A 22,825-nucleotide genomic window follows, 5' to 3' on the forward strand; every position below is an offset into this window, starting at 1 on the left:
GCAGCTTCATCTATAAGCAACCTACTCACCTGTTCTGAAATGCACCTTCTCAGGGGACCAAGCCCTTCAACTAAGGCGTGGATGCAAATATTCCTGGAAGAAGTACACACGGATCCTGCATCCTGGTCCCTTCCTGAGAGTGCTCTGGTAGGCAGAGGGCAGGGGCACCAGAGAGGCAGGGGGCCATGGGCCGCCTGAGGGGGCTGTTGAAACCACAGAGTAGGTACAGTGCTGAAGACTCATCCTAGACTATGTACAGTTTGATAGGTTTGAGGTTGGTTACTCTGTGCGGCAGGTGGGGTTATTTTCCCAAATAGGACAGAGCGGGAAAGTGGTTGTGTGTGATGTCTGACCTTGCTTTGAATTAGAAGCTTGGGTGCTATGCAGTGACTTGCTATTGGATCATTTTTAAAGAGATTAATTCTAAAAGGAAAGGCATACACTTTGACCAAACCTGCTCACTAGTAAAGAACAAACTGCAGAACTATGTGGCTGGGGCATTATTTACAATGACATGGAACTTGACATCTTAAATTAGTTTGAATTCCTTTCTCACTGAAACTGCTTAATAGACAAACACCAAGTTATCCTTCAACCAAAGCATCATGTTGATACCACCTTATGTACAGAGATGACACCACATTGTAAAGGAACAAGGAATTCGATGGCAGATGAGAATCCCTGCAGTAGCTCTGAACCCCAGGCTTCTTGAGAGGGTAACACGAACCGTGAGTTGTTGTTGAGTCCCTCCTTCATTCTGCTGGTCCCTCAAGAACACGTGGACCTGCCTTCTCCCGGTGGTCCATTCTTGTTCCTAGAAGTTGTTTTGTGCCAAGGACGAGAGAGTGGCTGTTGGACCACCTGGCGTGGTGCTCGGTGTCAGCTGCTTTGCTTCTGGCCCCGGAGGAGCCGGAAGGCAGATGCTCACCTGTGCCTGCACTCACAGGGCCTTGGGGCTGCTGCTGCTGCTGCTGGGAAGGAAGTCATGTTCTCCCCCAGGAGGCCTTCCTCCTCCCTTTCCCATCTCCCTCTGACCCAGACACTGCTCTCCCAAGGGTGCCGCCAAGTGCAGGCTGATCCCAAGGAGCTCCTCCCCGAAGACGCAGAGCCTGGGCTGCAGGGTCACCCAGCTTCGATGGTGGGAGCTCCCAGCCTCTCACCCAGGCTCCACTGAGAAGAGCCACTTCCGCTGGGCCGTCCTGTCGCCACCTTCCCCGCCACACCTCACTCCCAGCTCACTGGGCTTGTCTTTCCCCAAAGACATTCCCAATGCTGATGCTTCTGGACCTGCCGGCCTCGGCTTCCTGCCCCGGGAAGGCAGGGGTTCCTCTGGGGCCTCCAGGCTTCAAGAACTTTCCCCACCCTCCACGGGGAGTTCCCCCAGAGCCATGGCCCAGAAGTGAGATGAAAGGATCCTGGGAGCGGGGAAGAAATGTGCAGCTGCGAGGATGAGGATGGGCCGTGTCCATCGCCTGCGGAATGAAAAGGAGGAGGCTGGACCTCGACTGAGTGGATGGCTGCCAGGACCTGGGCAGCAGAGGCTTAGACAGCACCAGGGGGCTCCTGCAGACGTGGGCAGCCAGTCTCCCTGGCCACCTTGGTGGACGCAGTTGGGTCGGCAGTCTTCGTCTGGGAGCAGGGGCTTGAGGTAGGATTGTCGGATCTGCTGAATAGAGGCTAGTAGGATCTGCACAGCGCTGGCCGGGCTGACTCGGAAAGCAAGTGCAGTGTCTAAACGAGCAGGTAGGGCCAAGTAGACACAGTCGGTGCCGGTTTACGGGCTAAGTTTTATAAAAATGCAAGCCAGCAAATAGACAAGTTACTCCTCGACCTCAAAAATAATGCTTGATAAAATATATTCTTTTAAAAAGGAGAGAGAAAGGCTTACTACCAGTTGGAGAGGGAGGTGGCAGGCAACAAGGAAGAAGAGATGGGGAGAGCAGAAGGGTGCAGCTGGGCTCAGACCCCGGAGCAGACTCTTTTCGAGAGGCGGACTCCAGGGAGAAGGTTGGGTTCCCAGCAGGGAGGGGCGGGCTCACTCCGGAGCCCCACCGCGGCCACGTGGACCCCTCACACTGAGGAAGGGGGGAGGCCGGGAACATGGTAGTGTCCACTGTTTCCTGCCTCCTGCAGAATCCTGCCCGCCCTGCCATTGGGCCACTCCTTGTTCTCACGATGCTCTCATGGTGGCCGTGGATGGTCTCAAAGGGAAGGTGGACTGGGTATAAGAGGCTTCCCCAGGGCCTCCCGTCTCATGAGTCTGAGAGCCTTGCAGCTCGGAAGAGTAACTTGAGTTTGCGGCTGACTTCTGCAGGAGCCAGCTCCCGAAAAGAGCCATCACCAGGTGGAGACTCAGCACACAGTGATGCAGATTCCAGGATTTTGTGTTTAAGAACTGAGCGAATGAATTTTAGCAGACTGGTGTGTGTGTGTGTGTGCGCGCGCACGCGCGCGCGTGTGAGGGAGTGAGGAGGGAGAGAGAGACTGGTTGATTAGTGAAGGACCTAAGGAAACGTTTGAAAAAGTTCTCAACAGTTCAATGGGAGAGGCAAAGAGCAAGATGAATAATTAACGCCCCTCTCTGTGCATCCTGGCTTCGTCTGCAAGTGGCATAATATGCCAGACACCGGATATGCCAGAACTGAAAACCTAAAGGATGACACATCCTGGCAGAGATGGAAGCCAGCACCCTTTGTTCTCTGAAGCAGTGCATCCAGCAAAGATTTGACCCCGACTCCTGCTCTCAGGATGCTCGTCACAGGGTCTGCTCTCCCCTTGCCCCCCTCCCTGCCCCCTGCAAAAGACAAGCATCGAAAACAGAAGGCAGGAAACCAGATGAAACCCCGAATACTTCCTTGCTGTCTTGACAAACGTCCTTCTTCGTGTCTGTAATGCCCATTGGAACGACAGGAAGCACCCACGTTCACCACCCTCTGCGGCCTCAGTGAGCCTGGCCTCAGACATTCTCTGTCCCTCAAGGAAAGCGTGTCTCTAAGATGCTCAGCGGCTGCTGGGTTGCACCCGGGATGTGGCTGTGCTCCCTCGGGGGCTATGTGAGTGCAGTGAGGGATGGCCACGCAGAGCAGGGCCTGGCAGGCTAGTTGCCTGACAGCTTTGGCCGCCCCAGGTTCGTTGGCACTTCCAGTCCCGTGTGCAGGGTGACCTGGAAAAGAAGACGTGGTGATCGGGGGCAGAGCAGCCCCCGTGAACCCTCAACGCCCACAGCTCAGCAGCAGTGCAATGGCCTCTGCTCCAGGATCACCACGGGCAGCAGCCCAGGTTCTCTGTGTTGTGGAATCTGCTGTTTATCATGCTCGGCATCACTACCATCAGGCCCAGAAGCTCGCTCCGAGGAGCTGGTCTTTGCCTCTTTCCTCACGGTGAGAACCGCGTACTGCCTGCTTCCCACGCTGCCCCAGCCGCCAGGAGCCTCGGCAAGGCTGAGGTTCTTTGCTGCAGGAGGACTTGGGCTCAGGGTTTGTATTTGTTTCTGCTTTCTTTCCATGGCCCTCTTTCCTTTCCTACATTTGTTTTCTTAACCCTGCGTAAGAACAGTCCATACTTCAGGCTGCCTCAGAGCTCTTTAGCAAATGAGCGGAGGTACAAATCAATCAAGAGCTTCCCAGGTGGGACTAGTGGTAAAGAACCCATCTGCCAATGCAGGAGACATATGAGATGTGGGTTCGATCCCTGGGTTGGGAAGATCCCCTGGAGAAGGGCATGGCAAGCCACTCCACTATCCTTGCCAGGAGACTCCCCATGGACAGAGGGGCCTGGCAGATTATATTCCATAGAGTCTCAAGGAGTCAGACACAGGTCAGAGACCGAGCACACACATGCATTGATTGATTTGCGCGTGAGTGGATGCTAAGTTCCTTCTGTCGTGTCTGACTCTTTGCGACACCAGGGACTGGGTAGCCCGCCAGGCTCCTCTGACCATGGGGATTCCCCAGGCAAGAATATTGGAGTGGGCTGCTCTCTTCTCCAGGGGATCTTCCCAACCCAGGGATTGAACCTACATCTCCCACATTGGCAGGTGGATTCTTTACCACTGCGCCACCCCACAGATCAGTCACTGAGGGATAATACTCAGAGTTGGTGGACACCTCGAAGCAGAGCTTTGCCTCCAGCCCCATACTTCCCGGGGAGGAGCCGTGTGTGGAAACAAAGGCTGGCACACCGCCTGCGCATCACTCCACGCTCCTGCCTGTCCTTCACACTTGAGCAGGTGGCCCCAGGACTGGACTCGGCATTGGGAGGATGCTGGCTTTCTGAGGGAACCAGAGGGGCAGGGATGGGATGGGGGTAAACCCTTAGGCGTGGTCTCTCCCCAACTCACCCTCCTCTTGGAGGAAAGCCACGTGAGGCCCAGCACACACCTGGCTACCAGGGCCGGGCAGGGCAGGAGACACCGGCTTTCTGGTCTGGCAGCTTTCCCAGAGCGTGTAGCCAGGACTTGCCCATCTCCCGCACCCTCACTGCCCCTCCGTCCCCGTGCTTGTCCACCAACAGCCACCTTAGAGCCTCTGCTGCTTTCAAGGGGCCAAGAAAGGATTTATCACGCTGGAGGAAACTGTCTCCAGGCGAGGCCCGGGTGGGCGGTCGGTAAGCCCCTGGCCGGGCAGCATGCCATTGGCTTCTTTAGAGCCCTCTTTGTCGAGCACACCTTGGCGGCCCATGGGCAGCGGGGGTGGGGGCTAGCAGGGGGCCCTGGCCCAGAGGGTGCAAGGTACCTGAACGTTGCGGTTGAGGCTGAGGGCTGGCATGAAGACCCCGTCCACGTGGCTGAAGGCCGTGGGGCCCTGCTGCTGCCCATTGATGAAGAAGGTCAGAGTGTGCTTATTCAGGTCCAGCAGCACACCCACGGTGGCCCCCTTGCACACACCGCCTTCCGTCCTGGGGAGAGAAGCCAGGGTGGACGTGAGGACAGGAGGGTCAGCTGAAGGCTGCCGGGGACCCCCTCGACTGGAAACACAGTGCCCGCAGTGGGCAGGGAGCCAGTCATCCCCCAGGACCTGCCGTAGAGCAAAGGACCAAAACCGGGACCCTTGTGGTGAATGCTGTGACTGCATCTCATGGTGGTTTGGATTTGCATCCACGGGGAGGGGCGAGTCTCTGGGTGGGCAGCACCCTCACCTGTCTGCTTCCCGGGGGTGGGCGGGCTGAGTCCGTTAGACTCTCCCCTCCCTTAACTGAGGTCGGCCTTGACACAGGCGGCTCTGCTCTGATCAGAAAACCATTTTTGTCCTCTCCTGATGGGGAACGAGCCGGTCAGCTGATGGTGGGCTGAGAGCATGGGAAGCGACAGGAGTGCTGGGCGGGTGTCATCAGAGGGCAGGGCAGGCCCCGGGGCGGGACGCTGCTGGTGGGGCTGGGACCTGCCAGGGCCTGGGGTGCTGCTGAGACACTGAGCAACTGGTGGCAGCAAGGACCCGCCTGAGGCACTGGACGGAGGCCGACCCAGCACTTCCCTCGGTCTCCTGGCCCAGCCCAGCCCCCTCTCCACCCTTCCCCTGGAACTGGAGCCTGGGTCCTGAGCTAAACACTGACACCATGTCCAATTAGCCCCAAGACTTGGACGTTAACCTTAAGCCCTGATCTCATAATCTGCGATAACAATCGAACTTTCCTGAGGCACAAACGAAATCCCATAAGCCAGCTGCTTCCCATGGAACAAAGTAGGCTTGTCTATGGCCATACCACCCTGAACGCACCCGATCTCGTCTGATCTCGGGAACAAAGTAGGCTCTTGATAGATGCTCCTTGTTGGCACTCCCACCCAGGGTGTCTAGGCTCCTGCTTGGCCTGAGCAAGCAGAGAGGGCGCTGGGGGCCTGGACCCGGTCCCCAGGTGGCCTGTGAGCAGACGGCCGGGCAGGTGCAGGGCCAGGCCACCCAGCCCCCGGGGAGGAGCTGCCTGCTGTCACCCCAGGCCTGTGGAGAGGGGGTCACAGCTGCTGAAAAGGCTGAGGGTAGGGGTCCCATCTGCCTTCAGCCCCTGGGGACCCTCCGGCAAGTCCCTGTCCCAGGCCAGGACTCCTGGGGCCACCTGCAGGAGCACTGAGGTGGGTCTGGAGCTCTGAGAGCCCCTGGAGTTGACCCGGCCCAGCGCTGCAATCCAGGGAGGCTGGTTCCTCAGGGCCTCTCGCCTCTCCCAGCAGGGGTGACAGCTCTCAGCACACCGGGAATAAGACCCCACAGCGAGGAGGTGGCTTGGAGGGCCACAACCCTCCAGTACTGGGGCCAAGGTCTCCCCCAGGCTCCGAGTTTCCTGAGTCTGGCCGGGTGACCCCACTCTCCCAGGCCAGCCTCAGGGCAAGGCCGTGCTAGGGCTGCCCAGGTCAGGGTTGCCCAGGTCAAAGCCGGCGCAGTGAGTGCCCCGAGGGCGCTGCACCCCCTGCCTGCCTGTTTCAAGGCCCTGCGGTTGTGTGGGGGGTTCCGTGGTGACTCTGGGTTGACGGGAGAGGAGGGAAGTGGAGCCGAGCCTGGAGGAGACCCGGAGCCCAGAGCTGGTGAGCCTGGCCTCGGGGCTTCTGAGCGGCCTGCACAACCACCAGCGCCACACTCTGTTTGCTCCCATCTGGGCGGCAGGCCAGCGGTCACGTCTCCCTGGGAACCGGACACCAAAGTGGCTGAGAACACTGCCCCCCACTGCGTCTGACGAGCTTGGGGAGAGCAGGAGGACGCAGACCCCAGGCCTCCTGTCGGCAGTGGGGCGCACCTGTTGGTGTGAGAGTTGCAGTGCATGAACCAGCTGCGGTTGTTGTCCACGTACATGGCCCACGCCTTGTCGTCCTTGCCCAGCATCATGTCCTTGGCCACGCTGGCCCGGGCCACCCCGAAGGCGGGGTCCGGGTGGTTGTCGTACCGATCCACGTGCAGCTCCCAGTAGTGTGCGCCCTTGGAGAAGGCCGCCGTGCCCAGCACCACTCGGTCGTCATAGCTGCTGCATGTGGCTGTCTGGTTGTCGTTGGACAAAATGATGTCCCGGTGCCCAGAGTTGGGGTCAAACGTGAACCAGGCCACTGGAAAGGAAGGGGCAGGCAAGAGGGGCAGGGTTGGGGTGAGTTTGCTGGCAGCCTCTGACCTGGGCTCGGAGACAGACTCACTGGCATCTCTCACGAAGTGGACACAGGGCGTTGCATGTTCTTCCCTGCTCAATTCACGCACGCATGCTCATACACATCACGCTCTCTCCTCTGTTCATCCAAGTGCCCAATCCCATGACCCCAGCTGGGCCAAGTACACAGACATCCAGGCCCCATCTACATGCTCTCATGGAATCAATCTTGGTTTCTACAGCACTCACGCACTATTAGGAGTGAGGATAGACATCCAGCCCTGCATCATGGAGAGAGACTCGAGAGGCAGAGAGGTGAAGTGTGGTCAGCAAAGCCCCCGCGCTCCAGCCTCCACCCATAGCCCACTGGCAGGTGAGGGCTTCTAGGGGCACACAGCTGGGGAGCCCACCCCGGGGACAGTACCATCTGCCCATCGCTGGGGAACGGTTCAGGCTGTCCTGTGCTCCTCAGGGCAGCCAGAGGATGGGCTGGGATAAGTGAAAGTGGTAGTCGCTCAGTCATGTCCGACTCTTTGTGACCATATGAACTGTAGCCCGCCAGGCTCCTCTGTCCATGGGATTCTCCAGGCAAGAACACTGGAGCCCGTTGCCATACCCTCCCTCCAGGCAATCTTCCTGACCCAGGGATCGAACCTGCATCTCTTGTGTCTCATGCATTGCAGGTGGATTCTTTATCTGCTGAGCCATCAGGGAAGCCCTGGGACAAATGTTGACAGTAACACAGGGCTGGTACCCTCCAGGGACCCCTGAGGCCTGACAGGTGCATGTTCGGTGCAGCAGACCAGACCCTACATCACCCCTCGACGCTTAGGATTCACATGATCAAAATCCAGTGGAATGTGGATGTGCTCTGATTGCCTGAAACCTGACAGGACACAGCAAGGTCTGCAGCACTCAGATCTCAGCTCTTGTACCGGGTGCTCGAGGGGCAAGTTCCTCCTGGTAGCCACCTGCCTGCTCTTCTCTGGGACATCTCACCCACTCTTGGCCCCTTGGAAGTGAGATTACACAGGGACTATAGTCTCCCTGTGCCTCTCAAGCTCTAGTGGCACTTTCCAGGTCCAGCAAGTGGGGTGAAAGAATGTCTCCATCCTTTGTGACGAGCGGGCAGAAAGCAAGGTGAGTGGATCAGGGACAGGGCTGGACAAGATGGACTCACCCACCTGCCACCTCTTTCCTTTAGCCTTGATGCCTCCCTCACCAGCAACTCACAGATTTTCCCTGTCCATCTGTCCGCCCATCTGATACGTGGGCTGGGACTGAATCTATTTCCCCTGAGACACCCCAGTGCTCACCGTCGGACGTCTGCAGGACCACAGTCTTACTGTAGGGCCCGACGCCGGAGGAGTTGAAAGCCTTGACCCTGGCGTTGTATGTGCTGTTGAAGTGAAGGCCGTCAATGGTGCACAGGGTCTCCTTGCCAACATACACCTCCTGGAAGAGACACAGACCGCTCATCAGGTGCCCCCGTTAGGAAAATTTCTCTTAGCCACATGTTGCATGGAAAGTGCTATCATCCTAAGAGTGCTATTTTTTTAATTAATTAATTAATTTTAATTGGAGGCTAATTACTTTACACTATTGTGGTGATTTTTGCCATACACTGACATGAATCAACCGTGGATGTACATGTGTCCCCCGTCCTGAACTCCCTTCCCCCCTCCCTCCCCATCCCATCCCTCTGGGTTGTCCCAGGGCACCAGCTTTGAGTGCCCTATTTCATGCATCGAACTTGGACTGGTCATCTATTTCACATACGGAAATATACGTGCTTCAGTGCTATTCTCTCAAATCATCCCGCCCCCCGCCTTGTCTTCTCCCACAGATTGCAAAAGTTTGTTCTTTATATCTGTGTCTCTTTTGCTGTCTTGCATACAGGGTCATCATTATCATCTTTCTAAACTCTATATTTTTGCACTCAGTTCAGTTCAGTTCAGTTGCTCAGTTGTGTCCCACTCTTTGAGACCCCATGGACTGCAGTACACCAGGCCTCCCTGTTCATCACCAACTTCCAGAGTTTACTCAAACTCATGTCCATTAAGACAGTGATGCCATCCAGTCATCTCATCCTCTGTGGTCCCTTTCTCCTCCCACCTTCGAACTTTCCCAGCATCAGGGTCTTTCAAATGAGTCAGCTCTTCCCATCAGGTGACCAAAGTATTGGAGTTTCACCTTCAGCATCAGTCCCTCCAATGAACACCCAGGACTGATCTCCTTTAGGATGGACTGGTTGGATCTCCTTGCAGTCCAAGGGACTCTCAAGAGTCTTCTCCAACACCACAGTTCAAAAGCATCAATTCTTCGGTGCTCAGCTTTCTTTATAGTCCAACTCTCACATCCACACACGACTACTAGAAAAACCATAGCCTTGATTACACAGACCTTTGTTGGCAAAGTAATGCTTCTGCTTTTTAATGAGCTGTCTAGGTTGGTCACAACTTTTCTTCCAAGGAGCAAGCATCTTTTAATTTCATGACTTCAATCATCATCTACATTGATTTTGGAGCCCCCCGAAATAAAATTTGTCACTGTTTCCATTGTTTCCCCATCTATTTGCCATGAAGTGATGGGACTAGATGCCATGATCTTAGTTTTCTGAATGTTGAGTTTTAAACCAACTTTTTCACTCTCCTCTTTCACTTTCATCAAGAGGCTCTTTAGTTCTTCTTCACTTTCTGCCATAAGGGTGTATGGTATTTCTCTTTCTAACTTATTTCACGCTGTATAATAAGCACCAACCAGTAACGCTGAAGAAGCTGAAGTTGAATGGTTCTATGAAGAGCCACAAGAACTCTAGAACTGACACCCAAAAGAGATGTCCTTTTCATTATAGGGCACTAGAATGCAAAAGTAGGAAGTCAAGAAATACCTGGAGTAACAGGCAAATTTGGCCTTGAGGTACAGAATGAAGCAGGGCAAAGGCTAATAGAGTTTGGCCAAGAGAACACACTGGTCATAGCAAACACCCTCTTCCAACAACACAAGAGATGACTCTATACATGGACATTACCAGATGGTCAACACCGAAATCAGATTGATTATATTCTTTGCAGCCAAAGATGTAGAAGCTCTATACAGTCAGCAAAAACAAGACCGGGAGCTGACTTTGGCTCAGATCATGAACTCCTTATTGCCAAATTCAGACTTAAATTGAAGAAAGTAGGGAAAATCACTAGACCATTCAGGTATGACCTAAATCAAATTCCTTATAATTATACAGTAGAAGTGACAAATAGATTCAAGGGATTAGGTCTGATAGACAGAGTGCCTGAAGAACTGTGGATGGAGGTATATGACTTTGTACAGGAGGCAGTGATCAAGACCATCCCCAAGAAAAAGAAATGTAAAAAGGCAAAATGGTTGTCCAAGGAGGCCTTACAAATAGCTGTGAAAAGAAGACAAGCGAAAGGCAAAGGAAAAAAGGAACGATATTCCCATTTGAATACGAGGAGAGATAAGAAAGTCTTCCTCAATGATCAGTACAAAGAAATAGAGGAAACCAATAGAATGGGAAAGACTAGAGATCTCATTAAGAAAATTAGAGATACCAAGGGAACATTTCATGCAAAGATGGGCTCAATAAAGGACAGAAATGGTATGAACCTAACAGAAGCAGAAGATATTAAGAAGAAGTAGCAAGAGTACACAGAAGAACTATACAAAAAAGATCTTCATGACCCAGATAACCATTATGGTGTGATCATTCACCTAGAACCAGACATCCTAGAATGTGAAGTCAAGTGGGCTTTAGGAAGCATCACTACAAACAAAACTAGTGAAGGTGATGGAATTCCAGGTGAGCTATTCCAAATCCTAAAAGATGATGCTGTGAAAGTGCTGCACTCATTATGCCAGCAAATTTGGAAAACTCAGCAGTGGCCACAGGACTGGAAAAGGTCAGTTTTCATTCCAGTCCCAAAGAAGGGCAATGCCAAAGAATGCTCAAACTACTGCACAGTTGCACTCATTTCACACACTATCTAAGTAACACTCAAAGTTCTCCAAGCCAGGCTTCAACAATACATGAACCGTGAACTTCCAGATGTTCAAGCTGGGTTTAGAAAAGGCAGAGGAACCAGAGATCAAATTGCCAACATTCGCTGGATCATAGAAAAAGCAAGAGAGTTCCAGAAAAACATCTATTTCTGCTTTATTGACTATGCCAAAGCCTTTGACTGTGTGGATCACAACAAACTGTGGAAAATTCATCAAGAGATGGGAATACCAGACCACCTGATCTGCCTCTTGAGAAATGTGTATGCAGGTCAAGAAGCAACAGTTAGAACTGGACATGGAACAACAAACTGGTTCCAAATTTGGAAAGGGCATGTCAAGGCTGTATATTGTCACCCTGTTTATTTAACTTATATACAGATTACTTCATGAGAAATGCTGGGCTGGATGAAGCAAAAGCTGGAAGCAAGATTGCTGGGAGAAATATCCATAACCTATGCAGATGACACCACCCTTATGGCAAAAAGTGAAGAAGAACTAAAGAGCCTCTTGATGAAAGTGAAAGAGGAGAGTGAAAAAGTTGGCTTAAAACTCAACATTCAATTACACGCCAGTCAGAATGGCTGCTATCCAAAAGTCTATAAGCAATAAATGCTGAGAGGGTGTGGAGAAAAGGGGACCCTCTTACACTGTTGGTGGGAATGCAAACTAGTACAGCCACTATGGAGAACAGTGTGGAGATTCCTTAAAAAACTGGAAATTGAACTGCCATATGACCCAGCAATCCCACTGTTGGGCATACACACCAAGGAAACCAGATCTGAAAGAGACATGTGTACCCCAATGTTCATCGCAGCACTGTTTACAATAGCCAGGACATGGAAACAATCTAGATGCCCATCAGCAGACAAATGGATAAGAAAGCTGTGGTACATATACACTATGGAATATTACTCAGCCATTAAAAAGAATTCATTTGAGTCAGATATAATGAGATGGATGAAACTGGAGCCCATTATACAGAGTGAAGTAAGCCAGAAAGATAAAGACCAATACAATATACTAACGCATATATATGGAATTTTAAAAGATGGTAATGATAACCCTATATGCAAAACAGAAAAAGAAACACAGATGTACAGAATAGACTTTTAGACTCTGTGGGAGAAGGCTAGGGTAGGATATTCAGAGAGAACAGCATTGAAACAAGTATACTATCAAGGGTGAAACAGATCACCAGCCCAGGTTGGATGCAAGAGACTGGTGCTCAGCGCTGGTGCACTGGGAAGACCCAGAGGGATGGGATGGAGAGGGAGGCCGGAGGGGGGATCGGGATGGGGAACACATGTAAATCCATGGCTTATTCATGTCAATGTATAACAAAAACCACTACAAGATTGTAAAGTAATTAGCCTCCAACGAATAAAAATAAATGGAAAAAAACCCCTCAACATTCAGAAAACTAAGATCATGGCATCCGGTCCTATCACTTCATGGCAAATAGATGGGGAAACAGTGGAAACAGTGGCAAACTTTATTTTTGGGGGCTCCAAAATCAAAGTAGATGGTGACTGCAGCCATGAAATTAAAAGACGCTTACTTCTTGGAAGAAAAGTTATGATCATCCTAGGCATCATGTTAAAAAGCAAAGACATTACTTAGCCGACAGAAGTCTGACTAGTCAAGGCTATGGCTTTTCCAGTGGTCATGTATGGATGTGAGAGTTGGACTATAAAGAAAGCTGAGCACCGAAGAATTGATGCTTTTGAACTGTGGAGTTGGAGAAGACTCTTGAGAGTCCCTTGGACTGCAAGGAGATCCAACCAGTCCATCCTAAAGGAAATCAGTCCTGGGTGTTCATTGGAGGGACTGATGCTGAAGGTGAAACTCCAATACTTTGGCCACCTGATGGGAAGAGCTGACTCATTTGAAAAGACCCTGATGCTGGGAAAGTTTGAAGGTGGGAGGAGAAGGGGACGACAGAGGATGAGATGGTTGGATGGCATCACTGACTCAAATGGACATGAGTTTGAGTAAACTCCGGGAGTTGGTGATGGAGAGGGAAGCCTGCCATCCTGCAGTCCATGGGGTCACAAAGAGTTTGACATGACTGAGCAGCTGAACTGAACAGAATAGGCTCCAGTTTCATCCATCTCATTATATCTGACTCAAATGAATTCTTTTTTTTTTTTTTTTTTTTTTTTTTAATTTTTTTATTTTTCAGTGGGTTTTGTTATACATTGATGTGAATCAGCCATAGAGTTACACGAATTCCCCATCCCGGTCTCCCATCCCACCTCCCTCTCCACCCGATTCCTCTGGATCTTCCCAGCCCAACAGGCCCGAGCACTTGATACATGCTGTTCTTTCGAAACTTCCCACCCTCCCCTTCTCCCACAGAGTTCAAAAGTCTGTTCTGTACTTCTGCGTCTCTTCTTCTGCCCTGCATATAGGGCCATTGTTACCATCTTTCTAAATTCCGTATATATGTGTTAGTATACTGTAATGTTCAAATGAATTCTTTTTAATGGCTGAGTAATACTCCACTGTGTATATGTACCACAGCTTTCTTATCCAGTCGTCTGCTGATAGACATCTAGGTTGCTTCCATGTCCTGGCTATTGTAAACAGTGCTGCGATGAACATTGGGGTACACGTGTCTCTTTCAGATCTGGTTTCCTTGGTGTGTATGCCCAGCAGTGGGATTGATGGGTTGTATGGCAGTTCAATTTCCAGTTTTTCAAGGAATCTCCACACTGTTCTCCATAGTGGCTGTACTAGTTTGCATTCTCACCAACAGTGTAAGAGGGTTCTGTTTCCTCCACACCCTCTCCAGCATTTTTTTTTTGTAGACTTTTGGATAGCAGCCATTCTGACTGGCATGAGATGGTACCTCATTGTGGTTTTGATTTGCATTTCTCTGATCATGAGTGATGTTGAGTATCTTTTCATGTGTTTGTTAGCCATCTGTATGTCTTCTTTGGAGAAATGTCTGTTTAGTTCTTTGGTCCATTTTTTGACTGGGTTGCTTATTTTTCTGGTATTGAGCTGCATGAGCTGCTTGTATATTTTTGAGATTCTTTGTCAGTTGTTTCATTTGCTATTATTTTCTCCCATCCTGAAGGCTGTCTTTTTACCTTGCTTATAGTTTCGTTTGTTGTGTAAAAGCTTTTAAGTTTAATTAGGTCCCATTTGTTTATTTTTGCTTTTATTTCCATTACCCGAGAGTGCTATTAATAAGGAGATTTGGGATGAGTGGTGGCTGGGTTTCAGACCACGTCCAAGTTTAACACAAACCCTTACTGGTGGCTGATGGGCCCCTCTGCTGTGAAGGTATGGAGTGCAGTAGCTATGATGCTGCCTGAGAACGTCCTGCCTCCTCAGAGGGTGGTTCTCATGGATAGTATTCTGGACCCCAAAGATGGGGGTGCACAAAACAGTTTGGAGCAAGAGGAGATCATCGGTTTTCAATGGTAATTTAAGTTAGAAAACATGAGCTAAGCATCGAAGTAGACAAAATAAACAGTATTTGAAAAGGAAGCATCATCACACATGATGGGAAAAAGCAGACGGAAGAAGGGTGTGGTCAAGCACAGGTGGTTCAAGTTGATTCGGCCACTTCTGGAGTGAGAGGCCCACTCCACCTCCTCCAGCCTCTTCCACTGCTGAGGCTGGCACCTTCCAACTCTTTGGGCCTACTGGAGCTGCTTTTCTCCTGGTTTCCCAGAGGGGGGGGCATTTCTGCACAGGACCCCAAAGGTCCTTTTCTAGAACATTTACTTCAAACTTAATTTGTCCCATTAACTGCTCCCAAATACGTAGCCTTACACCTCACTTTTGTCATCACATAAAACATCATTCCTGGGCTTCCCTTGGCCTCAGTGATGAAGAATTCACCTGACAATGTAGCAAACATGAGTCCGATCACTGGTCTGGGAAGATCTCACATGTCGTGGAACAACTAAACCTGTGTGCCGCAGTTACTGAACCTGAGCTCTAGAGCCCACGTGTTGCAACTACCAAGCCCACATGCCCCGAGCGTGTGCTCTGCACCAAGAGCAGCCACTGCAATGAGAGCCGGTGGACCACAGCTAGAGAAAGCCCGTGCAGAAAGGAAGACCCGGCACAGCCATGAACAAACACAGTTATAAAACGCTATTCCTGCTTGATCACTCTTCACTTATTTTTTCAAGTTACTGATAATAGTAGTTGTGTGCCAGCTATTATTGTATAAGGCATCTTAATCCTTACACAACCCTGGGACATTGCTATTATTTTTTATGTTTTACTCACAAGGACACTCAGGGAGAGGAGAAAACTTGCCCAAGATCACAGTCAATCCATTTAGAAGCCAGCGTTCAAATCCAGGTCTGTCTGCATTAAGTCCACGCTTTTCCCACCATAACACACTGTCCCTCAGAAACTCGAGCCCTTGGCTCCAGCTTGTCCGTGGTCATGTCTCAAAGGGGAGAAGCCACTGGGCTCTGTGGCTTCTTCTTTTTTTGGTAAATATTTATTTACTTACTTATTTGGTCTCACTGGGTCTCAGTTGTGGCACACGGGATCTTCCGTTGTGGCTCGCCGCCTTAGCTGCTCCTCAGCATGTGGGATCTAGCTCCCCAACCAGGGGTCACACCCGTGTCCCCTACAGATTCCTAACCACTGACTACCAGGGAAGTACTGGCTGCTTCTTTTAACATCCTCTTCCATCCCATTTCAAAAGCATAAACTCTCTTCCTGGTTTCTGGTTAGTGAAGGAACTCTGTCAGTTCCTCGCTTATTTGCATGACCGGAATGGCTGGGGTTCGGGACCCAGTGTATGACCTGCTCTTCCTGACCATTGTGACCTCAGCCTCTCTCTTCCCCAAAGAGCCCATATTCCCAGGGACTCAATGTTTCCTCATGGAGTACTACAAGTCTGGCATCCATAAAGCAAAAAAATGAAAAGACACAGGCACAAATCCCTTTGAGGGAAACAAAAGGGATACTGACTCTGGTCAGATTCCTTGAAGGCACGACTTCCAGGAGGAGAAGTATGAGAGCTGTTGGGATGGCTCTGGTTTGTTAGAATGAGTCTTTAGTCTCTCGTGGACAGAAAGGTGGCGCTCTAAGAAGAGCCAGCGTTTGTGCTCCCTGGAGTCAACCAAATTGCCGGACAGGAGTCTGAACTCCACTGTGAGTCTCAAGGTAGAGCTCTGCTGGGGTCTAGGTTGGGGTGGGGTGCTGTCCGGCTCCTACCACAGGGTGAGATTGGAAATGCATTTCTGACTCACTAAGGCTCTTTACTCTCCCCATGTATTCCATCACTGGGGACTTGAGCGTAGATCATCACCCAAACCCTACAACCGTTCCTCATGTGTCTTCCCAGGCAGATCACCTTGCCAGATGAGCTAATTAGTCAACCGGGCAGGGCCGTTGTGTGGGAACACTGAGGGATTAAGAGTCTGCTTGGGGGGATGTGTGGGATGGTGTTGACTAGATAAGGCTGGTTCAACTGGGAAGTGGGTCTGTGTGGGGGACACCTTTTCTGAGCTCTGCCTTGGCCTCCGACCTGAGTCAGTCTTCACAGAAAAGCCATCCTGAACTTTCTCTGCCTGCCCAGACGCAGCTCTCGGTAGAGAAACCCCACATGTGTCCCATGAGCCCAGGCCCCCGAGTCCCGCGTCCTTGGGGCTGACGCCCCCGTTAGTGGTATCAGAGTTAGGGGCCGCCACACGGACTGAGCCGGAGGCTGGGACAGTGCGAGCCTCGCCCCCCACCCTCCGCAGCAGGCAGCAGGCCTCACCCGGAACTGCCCCCCGTCGCCGTCGTCCAGCTCCAGGATGTAGCCGTCCACCGGGCTGTGGGTGAAGGGCGGCGTCCTCCAGGCCAGCGTGACGCTGTTGTTCCGGGTGCAGCACTTCTCCAGCTGCAACAGGGGCACGGGCGGCACTGGGAGGGGAAGGGCGGGCTTCAGTGCGCAGACCCTGCAGGGCGCGGGGACGGCTGCGTGCCCGCCCCACCCCAGAGGAGAGGCCACCACCGCGGGGACAGCTGCGCGCCCGCCCCACCCCAGAGGAGAGGCCACCACCGCGGGGACAGCTGCGCGCCCGCCCCACCCCAGAGGAAAGGCCACCGCCACGTCACTCCCCGCCGCTTGTATGCACACTCCGCGCGCCTCCTAGCCTGGGAGGGGTCCTGGGATTTGAGGCCGGGACAGACGCAGAGACACGGCAGTTGCCGCCGCCCCTCTGAGTCTGGAGCCCTGAGGACAAGGTGTCCGCTCCCCACCAGCCCACTGAGCGTCACTGGCCCGGGAGCGGCTCCCCAGGACTTGCAGCAGAGCCTGACCCCATGTGCCTCCCAGCACAGCAAGGCCTCTCCAGACCCTCTGCGTGGAGTCACGTGCAGCTCACACCTGGGACCCATGAAGTTGTGGTTGGGGGCGAGGGACAGGCAAAAGACAAAGAGACATTGAAACCTTTGGGAGCGTTTTAAAGGCCTAGGGAATTAAATCCCGGAAGGTGAGGCAGTCTTAGAGTATGGGACAGTCTACCCATGGAATTAGGGATTCAAGTCAAGTGAATCATCAGTTCTATCAAGGTGAGCTTGGGAGTATCTTTTTATTCTCTAGTTGTGTTCAGGCTCCAGAGATTTTAGAAATAAATATAGTCCATGCTGGGGCTTCCCAGGTAACGTTAGTGATAAAGAAGTTGCCTGCCAATGCAGGAGACATAAGAGACTTGGGTTCGATCCCTGCGTTGGGAAGTTCCCCTGGAGGAGGACACGGCAACCCACTCCAGTATTCTTGCCTGGAGAATCCCATGGACAGAGGGGCTACGGTCCATACGGTTGCAAAGAGGTGGACACAAGTGAAGCAATTTAGCATGCATGCATGCATAATCCATGCTGACATTTTTCCAAGGGAACACTGCAACATGAGTTTTTTAAAAAACTACAGATTTCCATTTGGCTCCAGATGTTAGGGCACCATCTTCCACATTTTGGTGGACAGTTTAGTGGGGTGTGAGCACTGTTATGGATGTGGTCTCAGGGCTGCTCCATGCAGACTGGCCCCAGGACCCTGGGTTATCAGTGTGGAGGAGTCCTCTCTCCATCCCTGGGTACTGCTTTTCTCTTTCCCACTTCCTCTATGAATCCCACCTCCCCAGCCTGTCAGGAGCTGCTCCAAGCAGCCTCTTTCAGCACCCCCACTTTCCAGACCAGGCTTATTCTGCTCCCAGAATCACACCTCATTCATACCTGGGGCAGATGGTATTTCCAAACCTCACCTCAGGTGCAAACTGAGTGTGGGAGTGAGCACAGAGACTGGATGTCTTCGGTTTAAAAATGGCCACATACTTTGCAAGTGAGCATTTTCCTGAGTTCACAGCTTCTGTAGGTGTGGTGCTCAGCTCTTTGATATATTGGTTAAAAAAATAAACCCCCAAAGAGTTTTATTCCCTCCCCTGAATGTACCCTTAATGTCTCTGGAGAGGCAGGGTGACCTCACATGCTAATTTTGTAACCTGGGGAAAGTTATGCAACCTTTTCTTAACCCATAGCCTGTGTCCCCCTGGCTCTCTGAACTCACCTCTGCCACCCACCACCTTCTCCACTCTGCTGTCACCTCTGATCTCACTCTTCTTGGAACACAGCAAACTTATACCTGCCCTCTGGCTCCTGGAAACTTCTTCCTTTATATTGCATCTCTTTCCTTCTCACCTCGAAATACAACCCCCATACTAATGCCTTCTTCTCAAAAAGTGGCTTCCCTGGTGGCTCAGATGGTAAAGAATCAGCTTGTAATGCAGGAGACTCAGGTTTGATCCCTGATTGGGAAGATCCCCTGGAGAAGGGAGTGGTTACCTACTCCAGTATTCTTGCCTGGAGAATTTCATGGACAGAGGAGCCTGGCAGGCTACAGTCCATGGGGTGACAAAGCGTCAGACATGACTGAGCGACTAACGCTGTCACTTCTCAGAAAGTACCTTGTCGGTCACACCTGCCACCATCAGGTTATATCACACCCCCTGCTGTATCATTGCCTATCTCCTTCTCTAGAATGCTAGCTCAGTCTTGTGAGGGAGTCTGTGGAGTTGTTCACGACTGTGTCCTGAACAGCTAGGATGGTGCCTGGCAGGTGACGAACACTCGATAGGTGTCTCTGAATGAATAGATGATCCTCTTTCATACGTGGGAAAACTGTGACTCACGCTGGGGGCCACCCACAGGGTCACCCAGCTCAGGGGCACTGAACTGGGACCTGAACCCAGGTCTGTGCCACAGAAGGCCCCCCCTCCCGATCTGTGTCCCACCAGGGTCACACGTCTTCCGATGCATGAGCTGCCCTGCAGAGTGGATGCCTCTTCCAGAAGAAGCATCAACTGAACTGGGCCAACCACGGCTCACCCCTACATTTCATCTGAATGAAGTCCAGCTGGTGGATGGCCTGCAACAGCGGTTCGCTGTCCAAGGTCAGCTCAAACTCCGCAGACACTTTGGGCTCCAGGGCTCCTTTGACCCACTGCTCTTGAGACACCTGGACACGCTTGATCAGGGCATCTGAGATCTTAAAGGAAGCACAGAGTTTAGGGTTTCCACATGCAAAGGAAAAATAGCACAGCAGGTGGTGAGGAAAGGGTAGGGGCTTCATCTGCATGGGCTCAGGGTGCTGGGGTGGCTGTGTTAAGCATGCCCTCTCAAACCCTGGCAGAGATGACAGGACCCATGCCGGTATGACTTGGGGGTAAATAAAAATGCATTATATTGTTTAAATCATCTTCACAGGTAGGTCATGTTCCCTATAAAGAAGCACTTGCTGTTTTAGGCTAAACACTTTTGTAAAGCAAATGATACTTTTCATTTATTTTTTTGAACTTCTCATTTGGTATTGGGGTATAGCCTATTAACAATTTTGTGATAGTTTCAAGTGAACAGCCAAGGGACTCAGCCATACATACACATGTATCCATTCTCCCACAAACCCCCCTCCCATCCAGACTGCCACGTAATACTGAGCAGCGTTCCCTGTGCTTGACAGTAGGTCCTTGGTGGTTATCCATTTTGTATATAGCAGTGTGTCCATGAACCTGCCAAATTCCGTAAGCTATCCATTCCCCCCAGCAACCACTGGTTCACTTTCTAAGTCTGTGAGTCTCTTTCTGTTAAGTAACTAAGTTCGTCTGGAAGCAAATGATACTTTGAAAATATACAGAAACACTCTACATATTCAACTTTTGCTAGATCCCGCACTTTGCAAAGTGAAACTCACTAATGGTTTGTCCTAGCATTTAAAAGCATCTCCTTCGCCCCAGTCCTGGGCCGCCCCCTCCCCCCCCCACTGTCTTTCTTCCATGTTGTTCTGCAGCTTCTGCTCCAAACTTTCACCGTATCAAACCCACAGCTCTGTTCTCTGTTGGAGAAAGTCTTGCTCATTCAGAACATTTGCACGTGTCCCTGTAGAGCTATGATGACTGTGCACCCTTCCTGGGGACCAATCATCATTTTCCCCACAGACAGAGGACTGAGCTTTTGTTTGAGTCACAGAAGTATTTCCAAGAGTTGCTCGTGACCCGGATTAGCCTGGCTGCTAGGGGTTGCCCAGCAAGGCATCCTGGGCTTTCTGGGCTATGGTATTCTGTCCAGACCTGTGGGACTCTGTCTACTGGGGGTCATGTGGATTCTGCTAACTCACATCTTCCAGTGCAATCTTTCCAGCTTGACTGGAAAAGACTGTTTTCTTTCATCTGTGGGGAAAATGTTGCACTGGTGTTCCAGGAAGTCGAGCCATGAGAGCGTGGCATTGCAGGCCTAGGGACTGTGATGTTTGACCTCCTCATTTAATGATGACCCAGAGCCAGGTCAGAGCTTGTGAGAACAGCCAAGATGAGATTTCATGTATTCTGGAATCACTGAGCACAGGAGAGTCTGCTCAACAGCAAGCCACGGGGAGGGACTTTCCTAGAACCTTGGCTAGTTTGGGACGTGGCCATGGAGTTGGAGGAAGGACCAGCCCGCTCACCTGCAGGAACCCGGCGGGGTCGTTCTCCTTGATCACCTCCAGGCAGTACTCCATCAGCCCCGTGGACTGGCGCAGCTTCAGCGTGCAGTGATTGATCTGGTCCCAAACCATCTGCCATGAGAAGGACCCCTGGTAACTACCCAGCCGCAGTGGGAGGCAGCACTGTTCTCGACTCCCTCGTACCCTCTCCTGCTGCTGCTCTGTTCCTGAGCTCCACGTGCCCTCGTTACAGGGGTGTAATTGGACACACTCCCCCATAAGCAAGGCTGCCACACCCAACAGAGCAAACTCCCTGAACTCTGGATAAAAAGCAGAGAATGCACACAATCTGAACTCTTCCAAGTGACCGGTTCATGCCCCCCACTCTCGCTTGCTGGGTGGTCACTGAGGGGCTCAACTGCTTTGCAGGTAAACCATGGACCATCCCCAACACACGTTCCTTCTTGCCCTTCAGTAATATTTCTGGTTCAGTTGGGAAATTTCTATGAAGTAGATCGAGGCTAGACCATGAAGTGAGTCATTTTCATCAAGGCAGGGTGTTCACAGGGCAGCTGCCTGGACCAGGGGCCTGGTCCCGAATGAGGGGAAGTCTTGCCTTTCCACGGTGGTCACTGGCCACCGCACTGACCTCGCGAGCACCAGACGCCAGAGAACCTGACGGAGGGGCCAAGCCGGGGCCCTGAGCCCAGCCCTCGTCATCCAACGAGGCCATCTCTGCTCTGCAAGACGAGAGCAGGGTGTGTGTCTTCCACCGAAAGCAGGGGCCCAGCAGATGGGAGAGGGGGGACTTCTGACTGAAAGCAGCAGGATTCAGGTGTCTGGTCCCCGCTTTGGAGGGAGAGTAGGCATGGCGATTATTGCAGACAAAGTGACACGAGGGTGCTTAGGTCCCAGGGAACCTGCTCAGTGCTTCCTCCCCTCACTCGTTCATTCATTCATACCCTCAACTAACACTGACCCCGTGTCTACACCGCGTGGTCCCCCACCCTGGGCAGGGAGGCTGTGAGGGGACCCACCTTCAGCTTGTGCTCCCTCTCTTTGGTGACCTTGGTGAGCAGCTTGGCTTTCTGCCGGGTCAGAGCATCGACCAGCGCATCGCACTGAGCCACCAGGCAGGCCTCGTAGTCCAGGCCATTCTCCTGTGGGACGCAGAGGGCTTTAGGGAGCAGGCACGCAGAGACGTGGCCGGTGCTAGAGACACAGCCGCGTCAGCAGGCGGGTCCTGCTCCTAGACCAGAGACCGTGCGTGTGAGCCTCAGCATGTCAGAGGCTGGAACGAATATTCAACGTCACCTGAGCCATGCGGGTTTGTGAGGGTTTTCAGTGTCGTGGGAAACACTCATGAGGGACTTAAGAGAAAAAGCAGCAAGTGTGTGCAGCATAATTGTATACTCTGTGTGTGTGTGTGTGTGTGCACACTAGTGGAATAGCGTGTCAAAATAGTGGGGTGGCCACTTAAAGGGGTGAGATATTGGTGAACTTCTGTTACTTTTGTCTGCTATTTTCTACTTTTCAAAATTTCTAGAACATATGTTCACTTTTCATTCTCGGGAAACAGTAAAACAAACAAAACCCAGTGCTCTGGCTGTAGGATCTGTCTTTCTCAGTTGTGAAAAAGAATCCTTCAGTACCTCTCAGAGCAGCCTGGATTCAGACCTCGTGTCATGGACTAATGTATTTTCTCCCACCCCTGCCCCAAGTTCCTAGGAGGAAGTCCAAACCCCCATGACCTGAGAACAAGACTGTGTTTGGAGAAACGGCCTTGAAAGAAGTAACTTAAACGAGGTC

The 22,825-nt window shown here is 51.8% G+C and overlaps 1 protein-coding gene across 3 annotated transcripts in view; it reads right to left on the reverse strand.

The window, feature by feature from the left end:
- Positions 1 to 3,097: 3,097 nt before the first annotated feature.
- Positions 3,098 to 22,825, reverse strand: part of TRIM67 (tripartite motif containing 67) — a 53,806-nt gene continuing 34,078 nt past the window's right edge. For 2 of the 3 annotated variants that reach the window (XM_065919850.1, XM_065919848.1), the window contains 8 exons: positions 22,054 to 22,176; positions 21,038 to 21,148; positions 19,426 to 19,585; positions 16,820 to 16,965; positions 8,376 to 8,514; positions 6,721 to 7,024; positions 4,734 to 4,896; positions 3,098 to 3,163 (listed from right to left, as the gene is read on the reverse strand). In XM_065919850.1, coding sequence (XP_065775922.1) covers positions 3,098 to 3,163; positions 4,734 to 4,896; positions 6,721 to 7,024; positions 8,376 to 8,514; positions 16,820 to 16,965; positions 19,426 to 19,585; positions 21,038 to 21,148; positions 22,054 to 22,176 — 1,212 coding nt within the window. The remainder of the gene's footprint in view (positions 3,164 to 4,733; positions 4,897 to 6,720; positions 7,025 to 8,375; positions 8,515 to 16,819; positions 16,966 to 19,425; positions 19,586 to 21,037; positions 21,149 to 22,053; positions 22,177 to 22,825) is intronic. The other variant, XM_065919849.1, reaches the window with a different exon arrangement.

Source organism: Muntiacus reevesi, chromosome 2 (genome assembly GCF_963930625.1).
Source record: "Muntiacus reevesi chromosome 2, mMunRee1.1, whole genome shotgun sequence".
Taxonomy (NCBI): Eukaryota; Metazoa; Chordata; class Mammalia; order Artiodactyla; family Cervidae; genus Muntiacus; species Muntiacus reevesi.